Source organism: Sarcophilus harrisii, chromosome 6 (assembly GCF_902635505.1).
Source record: "Sarcophilus harrisii chromosome 6, mSarHar1.11, whole genome shotgun sequence".
In the NCBI taxonomy this organism is placed as follows: domain Eukaryota; kingdom Metazoa; phylum Chordata; class Mammalia; order Dasyuromorphia; family Dasyuridae; genus Sarcophilus; species Sarcophilus harrisii.
In genome coordinates this window covers 10,746,376-10,761,592 of record NC_045431.1, presented here as the reverse complement: position 1 = coordinate 10,761,592, position 15,217 = coordinate 10,746,376, and the positions used below count along the sequence as shown (strand labels likewise).

The 15,217-nt window shown below is 34.7% G+C and overlaps 1 protein-coding gene across 5 annotated transcripts in view; it reads right to left on the bottom strand.

Annotated features, from left to right (window-relative positions):
- The window catches only part of SLIT2 (slit guidance ligand 2), a 338,313-nt gene that overhangs the window by 305,210 nt on the left and 17,886 nt on the right, over positions 1–15,217 (bottom strand). For all 5 annotated transcript variants that reach the window (XM_031942954.1, XM_031942956.1, XM_031942958.1 and 2 more), the window contains exon 4: positions 13,376–13,447. In XM_031942954.1, coding sequence (XP_031798814.1) covers positions 13,376–13,447 — 72 coding nt within the window. The remainder of the gene's footprint in view (positions 1–13,375; positions 13,448–15,217) is intronic.

Genomic DNA, 15,217 nt, shown 5'->3' with positions numbered 1-15,217 from the left:
CTATGTGTTATGATATCTGTTCTTTCATACTTCCCCCAAACTTATTCTAAATAATACTTTGTGTATTACTTCTAAACTATCCATGTTTTGTAGCAAGCAAATCAAAATGATAAAAATAATTAGATAATTTACATGATCCTTTTGGTTCTCCAAAATTTAAGTCAGAGAACTCATCCAAATGAGTTCCCTACTAGGCTAGCCTAATTTTTAAGTTTACGATGAATTATACTTCTCATTTCCAATTCAAATTTGCTGGTTCTATGAAAAATATTTTTCAAATCACTGAAAAGATGAATTATTTCAACTAACCTGGTAATTTACCAGATACTAAGTCACATTATTCAAGCACAAAATGAAATTTAGAGGAAGGTGTTTCTCTGTGTCGGAACACTATATTGAAAGACACATGTTTCCTTTTACATCAAGATATAACAAAAAGCAAATATCAAACAAGCAGCCCGTTTATTATTTTTTTTAAAGTAATGAAAAAGGTTGATTGTACCTTGTAGTATAAATCTTTATTCCAAGACAGAACATAACCAGTGAAAAAGACTCGCAGCCATCAACAAAATCATCCGTGAGGAATTTCATATTTAATATTTGTGATAGAAAGGCAGCATGGAATCATTTCTCATCATTATCCTGCGGGCTACTGGAGTTTTGAACAGAATGTTTGCAGTGAAACTACACAAAGTGAGCTCATGTCCCAACCCTTTTATCCAATTATAAAAATTGTTTGTTGAATGCTCACTTGCCCCCCAAAATGTTTCTGTCCAAACTCAATTGAATACAGTGTAAGAAAGGGTAGACAGAGGGTAGTAAATAAACAAATTTCACCCTAAAAGATGGCCAGGTAATTTTTATACATTATCACTTGAATCTTAAATAATAACTCCATGAGGTAGGAGTTCTTATCTCTTTCAGAGGTGAGGGAATAGGCTCAGAAAGGTTCAATGAGTTGCCTGCAGTCACACAAACTAGCAAAGTTTAGAGACAGCATTTGAATCCAGGTCTTTACTCCACAACTAGCACTTTTATGTTCTACAAACACAGTCTTGAAGTACTAACCTCAAATCATATGCAACCATGAGGAAAAACAGATTTTTCAGGGCCCCAAGCAAAGGCCTTAGAATATAATTTACAGGTGAATCCCAATATATTCCAGTGGAGGGAGTTTCCATACAATAAGTGGTCTTTATACCAGTAAAAATCATGTCTCGACTCCTCCAAAAACCATAAAATTAAAAAATAGAGATAATCTGATTTTGAACTTCCTTATATCCTAAGTGAAGTAGGGGAGTCCAGTGGAGGTGCTGATATTCTTTCAATCACACAAATTGTTAATCACAAAAGTTGAATGAGAACTTATCTTTTTTGAATCCTGCTGCTTTTCTGACCATTTCCAGAACTATCAGTTTCAAATGCTTTCTGAATTTTCATATTCTCAATTTAATTTTAATCAGCTAAATTCTATGTCTTGAAAGTCTATTATAAACTTAGTACTGGTTTAGAAACTCAGGGTTAAAAAAAAAAAAAAAAAAAGAACATATAGTCTGCTCCCATTGAGCTTACAGTATAGTTTAAAACCTCACTGAAGACAATAATGTGTCAGTATAGAATTTTTTTATTAAAATGAATTTTTATATGATCAAGCATTTTTTCTCTTCATGCTTTTTACCTTCCAACTGAAAAAAGCCTAACTTCTGCCAAATAAGCATATACAACCAAAACAAATTCTCATATTTCCCATATCCAAAAATATATCGAGGCAACAGATTATGTGAGTTGAACAGATTATGTTTGTTGGAGAGAAGCATAAAAAGGGAAAGATAGGGTCCATTTCTGGAGGTCCCTGAAAGTCAGAAAAAGAAGTTTAAGACAGCAATTCGGAAGCAATTGGGAAGCCAATAGGAAGCCTGAATTTCGATGCTGAGGACATTATGAATTATAATGCGCAATTACAACAGATGGCACATAACATAGTAGTCTAACAACACAGCAAAGTGTTTATAACATAGTTCTTTTATTTATGAAGTTTTACTTTTCTGAGACTTCTGTGATTTATGCAAACTTAATCCTATAAACTTTATTTTGTAGATTAAAACTTATTGATAATCACTGCATGTGAAAACTAAATTATACCTCATGATATAATTGGATAACATTTGTCCATATTAAATCAAATGTTTTATTATTTTTCTCAATCGTTACCAGATGAGTAAATGGAGAAATAAAAGAGATAAAACCATATCAAAATTTTTCTCATCAATCTTTCTTTTTAAAGATATGATGGGAAAGTTTTAACTATGGGTTAAAATGAGTATTTTACTTCATCTATGGATTATATTTTATTTTACATCCTTGTTCCCTTTCACAATGACTAATAAAAGAGCTGCCTATGGAGAGGAAAAATGGCATATGGGTTTAAACCTACAGCATATAAAATAGAACAAGATATTGTTAAGGTAAGTAAAAGAATGTAAGAGAGCCACAATACAGTGACTTATTCAGCTCTGAAAAATGCACAGAGATTTCATCCAACAGGTGCATTTGTAAATGTTTTAGGATTTTTCATTTTTTCTAATATATTAAAAAGGAAATGGCAAGCAGATAAAATGTGGATTAAATGGATTCTCCATTCTAATTCTAATTTATCTTTTAATAAAGCACTTTAAAGAGCAGAGCAGCTGCTTTCCTTGGTAACATCCTATATAGTATTAGTCCTTTGTTAGGAGAATATTTTTTTAAATGAATGGCTTCATAAAAGGGCAAGAGAAGGTGAAGAAATTTGGTCTCTGTGACAAACAAAATGGCTATTGGCTTACTCTTCATTTTAATTTTTGAAAATAATTTCATTACTTTCTTCTTAGTCTTTGATAGATTTTTATGAAGTCATATATAACAGTGATTCTCCATCAAGCAAAAGGAATAGTTCCCAGAACGTTCCATGGAAGTGATAACATCCTTTAAAACAAATGTTTTTAAATGATGTGATATTTTATTTCTAAAAATTATACAATTAGTGCTTTGCTGCAGAAGTTTCATAATCAACTAATTAAAGAGATAACAAACATCTTCTACATGAATATCATCTCCTAAAATTGTAATTAAACTACTTATTAACAATCCCCTTTACACAGAAGTGAGGTCTCCAATTAAGAAGTCTGTGTTAGTCTAATCTAAAATGTAATATAAATTAGCATTTTAGATAAAAGGTCAACAGGGTTAAACTGTCTTCCTAAAAAAAAAAAAAAAAGTTTATAAGTGCCTTTTGTAGCTATACTTTTAAAAAGAAATTGCAGTGAAACTTGAATATTAAAACCTCCAAGGAAACCAACAATAAAAGCCACTAAGAATTTCACAAGTTTTTTTTTTTTTTCCTTAGGTGTTAATTAAATGATCATTTAACACTGCAATGTAAACACTGCATTTTCATCTACTGACAACATAGCCTATTATAAATCCAGGGCAATAAAAGTCTCGGTGTTAATACTCTGAACCAAGTTCCCACAACACTCTAAGATGCCTTGTCGTGTCTAAGGTTAAGCATCTAGACACAAAACAAAGATTGCGCCTGCTCAACTTCCAGTTCAATTTTCCCATCGCCCAGTGACCTAGGTAACACTTGGAGCAATAAAGAATAAATTTAATTTCTCCAGCATTTTGTGAGGATTAGGAACAATTGTTGGCCAGCAATGACTTTTTATCCTTGGATTCTTTTTCCTCCAGAGCATTCCTGCAGTTCCAAAAGAGAATTCTGATGGTTTAAGACTTAGAACAAACAGAACTTTAAATTAGTCTTTTTTCAATCAATTGGAACTGTTGGAGGGGAAGCAATCAACCTTCCTCTGGGCTTTTCTCAGCTAGTCAGTTACTTCAGGCTTTAATCTTTCACTATTGGAAGAAACCTATCATGATAGGGCAAAAGCTCTCTCCCCCTATTCTCTTTCCAGACTTCTTTCTTTCTTTTCTTTAAGTTTTTTTCTCTCTCCTTTTTTAAACACTTAAATCAAGATGCCATACTTACACTTAACACATTCACTTGGGGGAAGATTCAAGAGCCACAGATGTTCTCTGAATACCCCTGCACCCCATGTTTTTACACCACGGCCCAGCTACATAAACTCTGAAATACCTTTTTTACTTTGATTACTTCCTTTTCTAGCATTGTTTCCTTTTAAACTGCTGCCCAAACGGTTTCTCACATACAATTTACCCAGGCTTTCAAGGTTAACTCCTACAGGAAGAACCCTATGAAGGAACCGCCTTGACAGTTAATTTGATTTTAAATACTGAGAAAAAGAAACGAAGCAGAACATTTTTATATATTTCACTCCAGTAGAGTTAAAACAACAATTACTGCTACCTGCGTGATAGGAACCTAACATGTCGTTAAAAGTAATTTTCCCTCAGTCCAATTTCTCTACCAGAATTAGTTGGATAAAAAAAAAAAAAGAAAATGCTATAAATTTTTTATAAGTAGCATTAGGTGACCCTGGATAGACTGAGGAATAATCCTGTTCACTCAGGGCCATATTTAAAGGAGTTTACCAAACTCCTCTCAGTAGAGCCAGATTTTCCTGTCTGTCATCACAGAGGCGCCCCTTTTTTCATCTATTTTTGCTAATCCTCATCCTCATTTGCTCGTCCTAGAGCCCAGAATGCCTCCTTTTCCCCAGAGGAACACCTAACCCTTATTTAAAGGGGAAGTCAAAAGGCACCTCCTCCAGGAAGCCCTAACCCCTCTTAGCAGGTAATGAATGGCTTTTCCCCAGAGATCATTTTATTCACCCTATGTCCTTACTTGGTTTTATTTTGTATCAGAATGTACTATCTGAATGTGTCATATATCCCTACCAATTCAACAAGCTCCAGAAAGACAAGAATCATTTCTTACTTAGGTTCACCAAGCCCTCAGAACACAGTGCACACCAGTTTGTAAATAATCTGCATATTCAAGCATGTTAACCTATTTATGTTAATTCCCCAGATGGATTAAATGAATTTATCCTGTTTTTACAGAGCACCAATTAAAAAAGGCAAAATGACACTTATTGACTAAAGTGAATTTGGAAAAAACAACAACAAACAATAACAAAAACAAACAAAACCCAGAAAGCAAATAATCAATCAGCAATTTAGAAATAGTTTACTGTAATGACTGCATTCACAACATACCAATTTCAGAGGAGAAAACGACAGAATTGCTGAGAAATTCTGCCCATGCAGCAAGCAGACATATATAGTTTAATGGTCAAATTATAAATTATCACATTGGTTCTTGTAGAGTAACTCAGGGAAAACGTTCAAAATATGTTCTCTCCTCCTTACACATGTTGCTGGGCAATAAAAAAATAAATAAATGAAGATGTGGACTATTCTGCTCAACTTCCTAACCCTGATTAGTTTGTAGTTCAAGCATAAAAATTTACTTTTCTTTTCTCCCCTTAAATTCCTATGAATAGAAAACCATTTCACAATATGCAGAGAGGAAAGAATAAGGAAAGTAAGTTGGGCTGGAATTACTGTGTCATTAGTTCAGGATAAATTTAGTATTAGCAAGTTAAAAAGAGGAACTCTGAAATCAATTAAGACATCTAACTATCCCAAGCCAGCAAACCCGTCACACTCCCTCAGCCTGCACCAATGTTCACTATTATCTGTTGATGATTTCAAGGCAGACAAAACTGCATGATGGTAAAAATTTTAAATCTGACAGAACAAAAGGTCCCAGGAAAAGCACCAAGGCAGATGACAAGGAAAGAAGAATATAATAAACAAGTTAACTTTGAGTCATTGTTGGAGTTCCTGTTACTTCCCAACTTTTTACTATGAACAAGAGATTAAAAAAAAAAAAATAGGTTGCTTAATACTAACTCATAGTCATAGCAACCCCCCAACCCCCAAAAAAGCGATTCATGGTTTAAAAATAAGCAAAATTTTAATTTTTCATTAAAATGTGTTAAGATTTTACCAAGAAAACTTGCATATCAATCCCTTTTACCTTTAAGATATTGGTTTATTTCAGACTGTCACTGTGTCTGAAACTTGGTTTTTAACCTAAAGAAATTTGCAAAATGAATCTTTGAAGATACTTGTTAAACTAAACAATTCTTGTGCTATTTTGCTCCCACTCCCACTCATTTTATGCCATAATTCTTAAAGTGATAGGGCTCAGCTTGTTAAAAGTAAACAGGCCTGGCTCCACTTCTTTTTACCCTTTTCTAATAAATGGAAAATGGGGAAGAGAGGAATATCAATGCACATTTTAGGGGTGAGGGGATCATAATGATGTACTTTATGGTGAAAAGAATTACAAAATATTGTTCTCAATGAAGAATCACAATCTAAAGATTTTTATATTCATTTGTAAAAAGACATTTTATGTAATTAGTTGAATTACAGAATGATTTTAAAGTCGAAAATATACTTAAAAACCAAGCCCTATCCACCACCAGTTTTTCAGATAAGGAAACAAGGAATTAAGATTACAGCCAAGATAATAAAGCCAGTTAATTAGTTGCAAAGTCTGGATTGAAACTGAAGTTGCCTGACCCCAAGCCTAATATTATTTTTTCTATAGGATAGTCTCTAGTAGGACAAATTCATCTTATTTTCCCAGGTGTTTAATATAAACTAAGAGGACAAGAAGTAGGACCGCATCTGTGCTTTAAATGTTCTAGGGAACTGTCTACAAATGCTCCTCAGCACTTTGGCTACAATTTATGAAAATCTGCCTCTGAACAACTGGGTGCCCAGGGTCACACTGCTTTAGTTGTAAGAACAGAATCCTGGATTTCTCCCTGAGGCCATCTTTCTCCATACTTCATCACACTCTCTCTACATATAATTCAAACATTATTTTTTAAGGTTGCCTGTAATTTATTTCAGTATTTAACTTTAAAACTACCAAAATTTGGAAATAGTGATTTAACATTTGTAATTCTGATATTTACATATGCCTTTCCTCGTGTTTCAAAAAAAGATGGCTGTGTCTCTGTTCTTTCCTCTGTCTCTGTGTCTGTCTGTCTCTCTTTGTGGGGGTGTATGTATGTGTGTCTTTCTAAGGCTTTCAAGCCAAAAATACCATCAACATGCCCAGTGTTGTGATTTTTACTAACTTACTTGCTTTGAATAACTATGATGTTTCAAAGATTTAATTGGCTATTAGGCAATAAATAATAAGCAAGGCCTTGAAGAGTAGAGACCATATTTTCTGACTCTTTTCAGTCACAGCCCTCAGCAGAACGCCCCGGACACAGAAAGAATTCAATAAATGTTTGTTTTCCATAGCACACGCGCCCATCTACCATTCAGGAGTAAGTGCTGATATACACACGCAGAAAGATATTCATGCACACATGCTTTTGTCCGGGGGAGTTCACTCTCGCTTGGCCTGGGAGCAGGCCCTGGAGAGGGGCAGCCTCTCTCAGAGCCGAACCCTGACCATTCCTGCCCGGTCCCCAGCAGCAGCCGCGCAACAAGTCCCATCCGGACCATCCGTCAGAAGGGGAAGAACCACCAGCTCCCCTGGCAGAATCTGGAAGGCAACCTCCGCTTTACTGGATTTGTGCCCCGCACACCCGAGTCTGAGCTCTGATCCGAAGGACACTCGGAGCTGAGCCAGGTCCGCAGGCCCCACTTTGGGGACGTAGGTGCTCAGATAAGGCTGTGCCCACCCTTTTATCTGACTGCTTAAAAGGAAAGCTCTGCTTGTCAAGTGCTAACATTTAAGGCTACACCTCCAAAGCAGGAGGGGCTTTGTTGTATTATTTCTCTCCCAAGGCAGCCCAGAATCAGGAAGAGAAAAGGGAAAACAACCCCCCAAGTCGACATTCATGAAGGGGTGAAGAAAAAAGTTGGTGCTTCCAGTCCCTGGCAGGTTCCACACCTTTCTGAGCCTCTCCCCTCTTTGTTTTCAGACTCCACAAAGCCAGCTAAAGGCCCGGGGTAGACAGTGCGGGCCCTGGGCTCTCTCTCTAACGATCCTAAAACAGATATGACAGCAATCTGAAGAACTTTCATCCTCAGTGCCTGAAAGATCTCCCCTCTTCCCAGGAATGGAAATCAGCGGTAGCTATCATGGTAGCTCACTAGATGAGTAATGATGTCGATCTGGCCGGACAACGGTAACCGTAGCAACTGTAACCTGCAATTCCTGCGTAACCGTTGTTGGATTTATTGTGGCAGGGGCCAAACAGGCCAAGAGTAAAATGAAGCAGGGAACTATGGTATCTGACACATCTAGTACCACACACTTTAATCATAGCTGGCAGAAATTAATTCAAGAGGAATTTTTGCAAGGGCTCCCCATGCAGTGTTCTGCTTTTATTCTATACTACAAGGATTTTAAGCAACTAAATTGACATGAAGGAACTCTTTGGGGACTTAGAGGGTTTTTTTAAATATATAATTAGATTAAATAATGGTATATTTTTTATGTGGAAGAAAAAAAAAAACCTACTGACATTTTGTGCATCCTGTTGTATCTCTCAAAACACTTCAACATTATAAGATGGTAAAAACAGCAACCTAGTTTTTTTTTTTTTTCCCCCTTCTAATCATTTAATTTAGTTTTCCATTATCAAGAATGATTTCTGGGGTGTAATGTTAGCTCAATCAACTTACATGCAGAAAGTGACAGAGATTTAAAGCTTTCTTGATTAGACTTTCTGTTCCTATCAAATTATTTTTTGAAAGTTTCTCAAGGAAAAAAGCACATTGTTTTTTCACACATACAGTTACCATAGAGGTATCGATAATTTATATCCAGAAAGATTAAAAAGTATGAGTTCTTATATCCGTAATTACTTTGCAACTAAAAAGCTATCAAAGTTTAAAATATCTGTTCCGGTTAAGCCTTTACATTTAAAGACAGTTCCTATTGATGATGTATAAAGTCCAAGTAGTGAATATCTAAGTACTAGAAAACTATGAACTCCACTTGCAAGGGGGGAGGGAGGTTTTCACGAAAAGATCTGAAGAAAATTAAATGAGTGAATCACTTGGCGATATGTGACACCTGAGTCCTTTTTGTAGCGGTAGAGAGAAAAAGACTTACAAAGAAGTGCTTTGAATATTTAAGTTTATGTTAGAAGACTGGGTAAATATAATAATGCTCAAAAAAATAAACTAAAAACCACAAAACAAATATGTGTAACCCAAAAGGCTAACCACGGCACGGCCAAATGAAATTCCTCCCTAACAAGCCAGGGTTTGTAGTTGAAAACTCCACTTGAAAGTGTGAATTGCTCATGAGCAAATCAAATTTCAAGTAATCTAATTACATGAAGGAGCACTTAATTGTGTTTATATGCTATGTACCTTGAATATAACCTACCCACCCAATATTATAGATATTTAGTCAGAATCTACTAAATGCAAGAACTCACAGGTAACTAGGCGAATCTAACAATCAAAGACCAAACTGGAGAAAGTCTACCTAACTCTTTCAATCCATGATGAAATGGTAAGGTAATGGCAATCTCGGGTACAATGATCTTCAGGTTACTTGGAAAATGATTTTCTCCCTTCAGAAGAATACAATAGAAATAAGTGTGGGTGCGTTCTAGGGCTAGGGTGGGAGGTAAGGGAGGATGTGGAGTACCTAGTTGAGCTGAGAAAATTATGTACTGTCTCTTTTAAACTCCTCAACCTATTACTTTCCTTTACTTACACTTCCCATCTGTCAACAAGTGCTTGTAATTTTATTACACTGTCCTGTAGTTTATGCAGAGTTGGTATTATTTTACAGAGTTCTGTTAATGGACTGGATAAATGGTAATGCTATTTAAACTAGTCTCCTGCTCCAACAAACACAGCTGCAACTGTACTACTATTTCTGAGCAAACATCTTGACCTGAACATGTAGTGCTCTCTCAACCCGTCCAAAGAGAAATTGGAGCAGACAGCAAAGGGAAAGCATAGTTGGCCGCTGGCGGCAACCAACCATGTCTAATCATAATTCATATACAGTGTACCCTCTTTTTCTTTTATATTGCATTTAGGCTATGCAATGAGCATATGGGCTTCTTCACCTGGCATCTCATTTACAGTTGGGACTCACTCAAATGGGTATCATTCTTCACAGAAGCTCAAACAAAGTTTACAGTGTGCTCCATCCAATTAGCTTTTAAAAAATCAGCTAAACTTACAATAAAAGGATGGCAAACCTGGTCTCTGAAACATGTAAAATGGATTAACATTTTTTAATTGATAATCCATCAGAAGCAGAAATATTACAAAATTAAAAAACTATTAACCCCAAAGTAATTGAACTATTATGCCAATTGACTGTATAAAACTATATATGAAGGAAATTATCATTTGGACTTTTTGGGTTGGACAAAATTTTTCCAAGTGACTCTCCTGGACAAGAGATTTCGTGTATAGGTTTGCTTTTTATGTATCTATGTCTAATGAACAAAGGTACTTCCACAGATAACAGTTATCCTTAGCCAGAATAAAATAACACTACAGAAAAGGCTCTTTATCAGAGATTCTTTGATATTTACTGTCATTTCCCATCCTACTTGAAGAAATATGCATTTAAAAATAAAAAATATGAAGAACAAATTCAGAGGACTTCAGGCAACATTTTTCATAGCTTTAAATTTGAATTGCTGGAGAAGGAATCTTTGCACAGGTACTTCTGGGGCCTAGTCATTTCTCAAACACTTAATATAAAAATATGAATTGCTACTGCCTTTTTACTTTTTCTACTTTTAAGGATTATACTAAGCAGGAAACCCATTTGAGAAATTCTTGCTAATGATGAGGACAAACCGATTCTTAATGTTTATCATCCAGAAAACCTCAACTTTAAGATACCAATTCTCTTCTTATCACATGGAAAAAAGAAGTTTCCACTTTTCACTTATTTATGAAATGTGCTCCTCACAATTTAAACTATCTAAATTTTGCAAGACAATTATTATTAAAGTTCAGAAACAGCTTTTTGAAATGAGAATACCAGTAATTTGGTCTCTAACTCAGATGTAAAATTCCAAGTTAAAAATAACCAAGATATCTAAATTAATACTTAATGAAATAATTTCATAAAATAGCAGTAATCAAGGCTTTCTTTCAATTATCGTTTCTTCAACTACACCAATGATAATTGTAATAATAACTAGCATTTACATGACAAGTTAGGATTTACAAAGGGGTTTACGTGTATTTATCTCTTACTCCACAAACTTTATCTTCTCCAGTATGTAGCACAATTATATGTACACGATAGGCATTATTTGTATGGTTGTTGAATGAAGGGTTAAATGGTTTGATAAGATCTATCTCATTATCGCCACTCTAAACCGTGCCCTTGTCTATGCTGTTTGCTCCATTTGAAAATGCTTACCCATTCCTTCCTTTTGACCACTTCAATCCTGTACTTTCTTTATGGCCCAGTCTAGGTCCTACCTTCCTTCTCATGAAAGAACTCCTGTAGACTTCAGTCTTTCCCCTCCATGTACTACACAAATTTCAACATTAATTTTAGATCAATAACCTATGTGAAATCATATGCTAACATTGAATCCAAGTGCAAATTAACTATTAAGATAAATTTCCAAAATCTCTAAAGTCCCTAACATTCTCAGCTGTCAGGATATTTTCCTCAAAGCCACTTTTGCCTACCCCTTCTTCATAGATTTTATAAATATATTTGGATACAAAAAATATTAAAGTCTTATTCATTTCTCAATGATCCCTAACAAAGAGCTTCATACAAATAAAATTGTATTTGAGACTTTTTTTCTTGACTAATTTAAAATAAGTCAATTTAAATAAATGAGATAAATTGGCCTGCAAAAGCATTTAGTTCTGAAGAGTTCAAAAAAGACTAACACTTTTCAACTTGTTTCACCATCTTTCCTAAACAGTAGCAAAAATGTCAGAATTTGGAATGAAGACAAGGAATTCCAGCTGGCTATAACTTCTTTCTAAACCATAGGAACACAATGAATTAAGGCATATAGCAGCACACATAGTAAAGAAGCAAGTTTGGCTGGGGAAGTAAACAAACGATTCAGCTCTTCTGCTTCTGGAATTGCTGAAGTAACCCGAAAACAGTGGGGCTACCTCTGCATATCTGCAAAGAAATTGTATGTTTGCCTGCTTGCTATTCATCCAAATGCTCCTCTGAAATCATCCCAAATATTGAAACATCCCATGAATTCCCAAAAGGTATTTTCACATTTGTAAGGAATAATATTTCATTATTCATAACTCTAATGCCTTGAATGACCTTTCCCATATTCTTCTGCTATACTCCAATAACCAGAAAAACCCATGTGTAAAATTCCAATTTTTTTATATATTGAGGAGGTTATTATTACTTCATCTTCAACAAAAGTCCTCTCATGTCTCAACTATGATATGGAGGTAACTCTCTGAACCAAAGTTCTCCTCAGCACAGTCTGTTTAGTCTACTAAACTAAAAAGGAATTGACCATAGGCCTAAAAGTGACTCTAGCTATTGTTTGAAGACCATCCTAAATAAATATGGAGGAACTTAGCACTAAGTTAGCTGGAAGGTAATGATTTTTTTTTAGTCACAAGAACTTTCAAAGATTCCCTAATAACTCACAGAAAACTACAAAGTTGGCACGGAATATGTCCATACTGAAACAATAACAGATCAATTAACAACTCAGGTAATTATTTGGCAAAATAAACAAGCTGTCTAGGGAGAGCTAAAAATATTCTGTTTGATTCTCAAATTATGGGATATTCCCAAACAAATCCTTTCTTGCAGTTTGTGCTTTTAACAAGTATTTAAATGCTGTAAAAATTCCAATCATTTTCTCTAGTCATGTTCTCCTGAAATCATCCTTTAGTTTAGCCTATTCACACCATATAACATAATATAAATTTTTGATTAAGATCCATTTTCACATATATTAACATTTTATACCCACAAGGATCACTATTTGAGCACAGAATAATATCACAAAACCAAATTATGGACCCTCAACTATGAAAAATTATTTCACCAATCACTTTCTAAGCTACTATAATCCTTTCAAAATAACAAACATGAACATAAAACTTAGCTATCTTGTCAATCAGAGCTCAATTAAAAGCCTTCAAGAGACATAGGTGTTAAGGAAACTTCAACAGTAGATACATGACTAAATTTGTTCACTTGTATTATAACAAATAAATCCATTGGAGGTTAACTTTAAAAATAATTGAAACCAATGAAGACAGGTCATATAACTCCCAAAGAAAGAAAAAAACAAAGCAAACCTTAAAATGCAGAAACATATCAATGGACAGATTCCAAGAAAACAAAGTTAACAGCCTCAAAAAGTACATTTAATAAAATGCAAGGCACTACCCAAAGCAACAATAACTAACTGTGTCTACTCACAGCCTGTATAACTTCGAAGTCCCAAGAAACAGCAACTCAGGAAACAGCTGAAGGTTATTTTTGTTTAAACGCCTTTTGAGAAAAACAGAAAAACACAAATAAAAATAAAGCTCATGTTACAGATAAGATATAACAATGAAACAGTGACTTTGTACTATTATTGTATTTTAAGAAAGGCATGAAAGACCTTCAGGAAAATTAAGTATTACGTTATCATCTTTCATCTATTACAAATTAAAAGTTTGAAGCTAATTGTACAATAATTCAGAGTCTGATTCTTTTTGTACAGCAAAATAATGTTGTGGTCATGTATACTTATTGTGTATCTAAGTTATATTTTAATATATTTAACATCTACTGGTCATCCTGCCATTTAGGGGAGGGGGTGGGGGGGGTAAGAGGTGAAAAATTGGAACAAGAGGTTTGGCAATTGTTAATGCTGTAAAGTTACCCATGTATATATCCTGTAAATTAAAGGCTATTAAATAAAAAAAAAAGAAAAAAAAAAACAAATTAAAAGTTTGATTCATCTTTCGTTATGTGACTTCAAAACATGTTTCCATTATGCAAGCATAGTCAGTTTATATGAAGCAACCATTAGTGAGAACTCATTTGTAAAGCTTACAATCTCTCTCTATGGAAAGGAGCAGAGAAACAGGGGCTGCTCTACAGCAGATTCCCATCAAGGTCTCCTTAATGTAAGAATAAAAAGAAGAGGAAGAAGAAGAGGAAGACAGAGGAGGGGGGGAGAGGACCAGCTGGAAAGAGGCAGGAGGAAGAGGAAGAAGAGAAGGGGAGGAAAAAGAGGAGGGAGAGAGGAGGGAGAAGAAGAGAGGAAGGGAGAGGAGAGGAGCAAAAAAAGGGAAGGAAGAGGGAGAGGAGGAGGAGGGGAGAAAGAGGAGGAAAACAATGAATGGGGTCAGGTGAAGCCCGTTAACACCCATACAGTAACACTCTGATCACTTAAAACAGGCCCAAATGGCCGATTCCGAAATGAGCAGCTCTCAGATTGGACGTAGTGGAGTTCATATCACTAAATACTTTGTCATGAGGAATCCTGGCTCGTGGAACAGCCAAGGGGCACCCTAAGGAACCTGGGAAGAGGGAGCCTGGGAAGTCTCATTTAAAAACGAGCAGCTGGTTTTGTTGAGTTCTTGGCAAGGTCAAGGTCTAACATGTTTTGAGGGTAGAACGTTATGTGTAATATATAATTTTGTTTTATTCTGTGAATACTAATACTACACATGCTGGAAAAGTAAATTTATAGTAAACAAGATTATTTACAAGGTTCTTTTATCTGTAATAAAATAACGCACCGAATTTTATGGAGCATATTTTGAAGACTATTCTCATAAGTAATATAAATCAAGTTTTTATTTCTGATTTTGATTCTCAACTCAAATCTATAGATTTTTGGTACTGACTGCAAGATATAATAAGATTGAAAAACTTTAAAAGAATTTGATCTGAAATATATTTTAAAACTTTTTCAAATACATTTAAATTCAGTTCCACTTAAGTTCTAATGCTATGACATGATACAATTACTCCCAGTTTATTCACATGTATTTGCAAAAGAATGGAAAAACCTTGACAAAAACTTAGTCATTTTCCAATTTTGTGAATTTTAAATCTTTAATTTAACATTTCATTTAAGAACAGTGACTTCATTGAGATATAGTTATATATAAATATATATATATATACTTATATCTCAGTGAAATCAGTGTTCTTTTCTTAAACAAGGATAACTAAAATTTTAATAAGTGAAGAGGAAAATTGAAATATCTAGAATATCTAGTTGAAATATCTAGAAGTTATAGTACCTAGAAATCATCACAT